The sequence below is a fragment of the Ochotona curzoniae genome, unplaced genomic scaffold, assembly GCF_017591425.1.
Source record: "Ochotona curzoniae isolate NIBS_2020 unplaced genomic scaffold, NIBS_Ocur_1.0 contig_1014, whole genome shotgun sequence".
Classification (NCBI taxonomy): Eukaryota; Metazoa; Chordata; class Mammalia; order Lagomorpha; family Ochotonidae; genus Ochotona; species Ochotona curzoniae.
In genome coordinates this window covers 3,975,192-3,980,334 of record NW_024464920.1, presented here as the reverse complement: position 1 = coordinate 3,980,334, position 5,143 = coordinate 3,975,192, and the positions used below count along the sequence as shown (strand labels likewise).

The following is a 5,143-nucleotide window of genomic DNA, read 5'->3' as shown; positions in this document are numbered from 1 at the left end:
GAGGAAGGAGCTGTGGGTGGGAAATTTTGGGTGGTGAAGTGGGCCTGCAGAGTGGGAGGGCCGGGCGTGTGCTCTGCCCCTGCCCTTGTCCCACTTCCTCCCTCAGTTCAGATTCGTGCTGATGAGTGACAAGATCAGGACGATTCCATGAGTCTATGGTAGGGGCTCACCTTACACCCCAACCTCTGCCTGACCCATCAGATCTCTGCTTCCTCCTCTTTTCATTGGGAAGAGTTTCCAAGAACCTCCCCTGCCAGCCCTCCTTGCCCACTGCACAACCCCATGAACTCCCTGGGATCCCCGAGGAGTTTTGCCTGGTCAGAGATGGGGCTGGAGGGGCTCGGGGCATTTGCCCCTGGTATGAACACAGCCAAGAAAGATGTCAAGTGGTATCCAAGGACCTCTCAACTTTTATTGACCTCTTCCTTGCTCCCCCAAAGGGGATCGTGCTTGTGCTGCCTCAGCGCCTCAGCACCTTGGTGTCGTTGGTCTCAGACACCACCTTGCCGTCCACAATCCTGCGGGTGGTGGTCTTCTGGATGGTTTGCATGGAGTTACTGCCGTCCAGGGCATCGGTGAGGCTGTAACAACCCCGCAGCCCCAGTTAGAAAAAGGAGTAGGAGAAGGGAGACACAGAAGGTTCAATGAAGACTCCAGCCAAACTTCAAGAGGACCCTGAGTGCTCCTGGTGCCCACTTCTCCAGGGAGAGGATCCCTGTGACTGTCAGACCACCCCTACAGTTGCTCAATGGGCTGCAAGGAACAGCAGGACTGCAGCGGGGTCTGGGCTTGGGGGAGACCCCTGCTTGAGTTCGCTCACCTGAAGTCCTCCCCGTCCTCCAGCAGGCGACGGTAGGTGGCGATTTCAGCCTCCAGCTTGACCTTGATGTTCAGCAGGGACTCGTACTCCTGGGCCTGGCGCTGCCCCTCTGCCCGGGTCTGTGCCAGCTCCGACTCCAGGTGTAGCAAGACCCCATTGAGCTGCTCCATCTGCATGGCGTAGCGGGCCTCCACATCCTGCAGGTTGCTCTCTAAGCTGGCCTTCTGCAGGTGCACAGGGATGGGAAGGGTGAGTCCCCAAAGCCAGGCCTGCCTGTCCCTCTCTCATGGAGCAGTCCCTCTGTGAGCAACCCCCTGTGTGCCCGGTCTCAGGGAGGGTGAAGGAGCCATAGGCAATGTAAGGCAGAGGGGGCTCTTGGAGTGAAAAGGATTCATGGAGTGATGGGCTCTGGGCATGAGGCTGGGACTGAGGCAAAGGACGCAGAGGGCTCACGCACCAGGTTCTTCATGGACTCCAGGTCAATCTCCAAGGACTGGAAGGTGCGTCGCAGGTCTGTGAGTGTCAGCTCGGCTGCATTGACCTCGGCCGACTGCGAGGTGACGATGGTGGTACTCTCCTCGATCTGTAGGACGTGGCAGCTGTGTCAGGCCCTGCCCTGCCCCATCTGCCTTTCTGCCTCGCACGTGTGCAAGGCGCATGTCAGGGCAGAGGGCCCCTCCCCTCTTGCGTACCTGCTGGGACCAGTACTTGTCCAGCTCCTCACGGTTCTTCCGAGCCAGCTCGTCATACTGGGCCCGGATGTCAGCCATGATCTTTCCAAGGTCCTGGGATTTGGGGGCATCAACTTCCACTGTCAGCCCGGAACTGGCAATCTGGGCTTGCAGACCTTTGACCTCCTAAATGAGATGGGAGACATGTTGGTGTGGGGGTGTGTGCTCAGAGCTCCAGCAAGGTCCTCTAATTGCCTGGTCCAGGAGGAGGTCCACAGGACCAGCAGGAGAAGCATAAACTCAGGGCTTACACCCTGGGCAAAGTAGTTCTAGGCTTGCTATTTCAGATGTTGGAAATATCACCTGCCCTACCCCTCTGCTTATTGTCCCACAGGGGGCTTCACCCTGCCCTGTCTGTTGCGAGCCTGCTGCGAAAGCTCCTGCTTTCAGGCTGCCCAGCCAGCTCCACCTGCTCTCCCTCCTCCATCACCAGGTTCACATCCTGACTTCTCTCTACTGCCATAAAGTGCACTTGATCCATTCCCAGAGTTTGCTCTGAGCTGATGGTTCTAAACCTTGCAAAGCCCTTGCCTCCCCCTGCCTGCTCCCTATCGCCTATACGCCCCCTGCCTCACTGTGGCCTCCTGGGCCTCCGCTGCCCGTTCCTGGGTCCAGCCAGTGGCCTAACTTGCCTCCTCGTGGTTCTTCTTCATGAAGAGCAACTCCTCCTTCAGAGCCTCGATTTCCGTCTCCAGCTGCAGCCTCGTGATATTGGTGTCATCGATGACCTTGCGGAGCCCATGGATGTCACTTTCCACCGACTGGCGCATGGCCAGCTCCGTCTCATACCTTTGCGAGTGCAGGTGCTCAGAGGGGCCCACCCTCTACCTCCGATCCACCCACACCACCTCCCCGTGACCATGGCGGCAGCCTCGGGCCAGCCGCAGACCAGAATCGCAGTCAGGTGCCAGGTGGCAGTCAGTTCCCCCACCCCCCATTCCTGGCCTAGAGAGGAAGTATCCTTCAACGAGATTGCACAGGTGTTTGATAAGGAAAGGGGTGGAACCTCTCCTCCCTCCCCCCAACAGCTACTCACAGCAGAACAAGAGCCCACTGTGGGTGTTAGCTCCACCCCCGGTCGCTTACTTGACTCTGAAGTCATCGGCAGCAAGGCGGGCATTGTCGATCTGTAGCACGATGCGGGCATTGTCCACAGAGCTGGCAAAAATCTGGGGAGATGGCAAGGAGAGAGAGGTTGCTCTGGGAATGGGTGCCAGTGGGGAAGGGGAGCTGCTATTCCTCTCATATTAACTTTCCCAGAGCCTCTCCAGGAAGGGGCTGCCCGCAAGCGCGCGCGCGCACACACACACACACACACACACACACACACACACACACCTGTACACCAGTCCCTCCTTCCTGTTCCCTCCTTTGCTGGGCTCCCCAGTCTCTGCCAGGTCTGGAACAGCTGCTCCCTGGGGTCCTCTGTCTCTCTCTCTCTTGATCTTCCGCTGGCACCTACGCGCCCCCCACCCCCCAGGACTGGCCCCTCCCACAGGTAGGCCTTCTGTTTACTTCTGGATGACTCAGCCTGAGCCATATCCGTTTAACCCTCTAACTGTCTCTGCTGGGCCGCAGGCCAGAGGCTGGAATGGGGAGCGGCCCGAACCGCTTTTCAGGGTTTTTCTCACCACCACCAATTTCTAGGTTGCTCCCCCACTTCCTGCTATTTCCTGGATAACAGCCCTCCCCACCCATGCCCAGGGATAAGCCTTGTTGGGGGTGCTGGGATGGACTCCCTCCAGGGGATGACAAGGGGGCAAAACAGAACGGGGAGGAGTCTACCCAGGCCATCCAGTTCAAGTAACCCTGCTGGGGGCAGGGAGTGTAGCTGGAGGCTCCCCAACCCGTCTCCAGGCCCGTACCTGAGCTCTTAGCTCCTCGATGGTCTTGAAGTAGTGCCCCCAGTCTCTGACTTTGGGGCCCTGCTTCTCCAAGTGTTCTCGGATCTTGCTTTCCAAGCGTCGGTTCTCTGTCTCCAGGCTCCTCACCTTGTCCAGGTAGGAGGCCAGGCGGTCGTTCAGATCTTGCATGGTCTCCTTCTCACTCTGGATGCCCCCCATGGCTGCCAAGCCCCCGGCCACTCCCCCGGCCAGACCTCCGGACCCCCAGCCGCCCCGGTAGCTGGAGGAGCGAGACACGGAGATCCTGGAGCCCGAGCCCCCGGCGCCTGCATAGACGCTGGCCGCGCTGCTGACCGGCCGGACGCGCTGGCTGCCCAGGGACCTCGCGGAGCCCAGGGACCGGTAGTTGGTGGAGAAGGTGGTGGAGTGGGTGGTGAAGCTCATGCTGTCCGAGCAGGCAGGCGAAAGGCCAGGAGGACACTCAGGTGCAGACCGCGGGTCGACGGCGACTCCAGTTATATCGCCGGGGGAGGGGTGGGGATCTCCCGGCTGGCCCCGCCCTCCGCCGCCGGGACCGCTTCAGAAGCCTGGGCCGCAGGTGGGCCTCGCCCAGGCTTCAAGCTCAGGTTTCCCACCTTCCCCGGCCTCGCCCGCTACCTCCACCTTCCTCCCTGCCCCACCTTCCTCCTTGCCCCCACTTCCTCCCAGCTCCCCCCCAGAAAGAGCTAACTGGGGTATGCGCAAGAATAGCAGGTGCAATTAGCCATTCCCCCCTCCCTAACCCCCTCACCCTACAGACTGTAGTAGGAGAACTGCAAATGATATCATTGTGCTGCCCCCTCTCCCAAATAGAGGAGGTGCTGGCAGGTGGAAAATCTGGGGACTCTGGCGCGGTGGGGTGGAGGGAGGTGTGGGTCACTCTAGTTGTTACTCTTCAGCGCAAGTGTCCCGCATTCCTAGGGGATCATTTTTGGGGGGAGGGGTGTGGGAGGCATCTTAAGTTCCATGAGTCCTGGGGAAGAACATTTTCCTCCCCCACCCGCGGGGGCCGGGAGCGGGGAGAAGAAAAGCAGCACGCTCTGTTGGTGTGTGTTCTCATGCCGCCCGGGGCCCAGTGGCACTGATGCGCCAGTGCACAACCACACCCCACACCGGTAGGTCCACACCGCTGAAGACCACAGTCTCTGAACCCCAGCCCTCCTTTCCTTCTTGCCCCCATGTCCTTCTCCCTGGACCCTGGATCTTGGTAGCACACTGATTTAGAATGGGAGACCTGGCCTCACTTCTACACACCTAACAGCATCAGTTACATCTCTGGGTAAATAGAGCCTTCATCAACTGAATACTTAATAGGCACCTACTGTACCCCGGACTTGGTTCTAGAAGCCAGGGGCAAAAAGCAGTGGACAAGAGACAAAGCCCTTTGGGGCAGTTGAGAAGTGTGTGTGTGTGTGTATGTGTGTGTGACCCGAGAGGATGCAAAGGCACACGTAGTTGAGGGGCAGCCCCCCCATTCTTCCTGCCCTCCACAGGGCTGTCTCCTCCAGGGGAGAGAAAGAAGGGGAGAAGGCTGGGAAGGTAAGTGTGTCCCCCTGACACTAGGTGATGACCCCGGGGGCTGGATGCGCAGGGGGGCCTCCCTGCGGTGTTGGGCCTCCCAGTCCGTCTGCACCAGCAGCTGGTTTTTCCAGCAGGGCCAGGGCCACGCTCTTTGCTCCGGTGTGAGCAGGGGCCCTATCGATCCTTAT

The 5,143-nt window shown here is 59.7% G+C and overlaps 1 protein-coding gene across 1 annotated transcript; it reads right to left on the bottom strand.

Moving 5' to 3' along the window:
- Positions 1–322: 322 nt before the first annotated feature.
- On the bottom strand, positions 323–3,901 carry KRT18 (keratin 18). The gene is made up of 7 exons (XM_040989113.1): positions 3,417–3,901; positions 2,638–2,720; positions 2,184–2,340; positions 1,513–1,677; positions 1,278–1,403; positions 821–1,044; positions 323–581 (listed from the first exon to the last, which is right to left on the bottom strand). Exons 1-7 carry the CDS (start codon positions 3,837–3,839, stop codon positions 461–463), a joined length of 1,299 nt encoding a protein of 432 aa, XP_040845047.1. The 5' UTR covers positions 3,840–3,901; the 3' UTR covers positions 323–460.
- Between the last annotated feature and the right edge of the window lie 1,242 nt (positions 3,902–5,143).

What these genes read in the sequence shown, in the direction of transcription:
- KRT18 (XM_040989113.1), bottom strand. Translation starts at nt 3,839, where the DNA reads ATGAGCTTCACCACCCACTCCACCACCTTCTCCACCAACTACCGGTCC. An exon ending in TGAAGAAGAACCACGAGGAG is followed by an intron (nt 1,678 to 2,183) that starts GCAAGTTAGGCC and finishes CATCTCATTTAG; the next exon opens with GAGGTCAAAGGTCTGCAAGC. An exon ending in ACAAGTACTGGTCCCAGCAG is followed by an intron (nt 1,404 to 1,512) that starts GTACGCAAGAGG and finishes CACGTCCTACAG; the next exon opens with ATCGAGGAGAGTACCACCAT.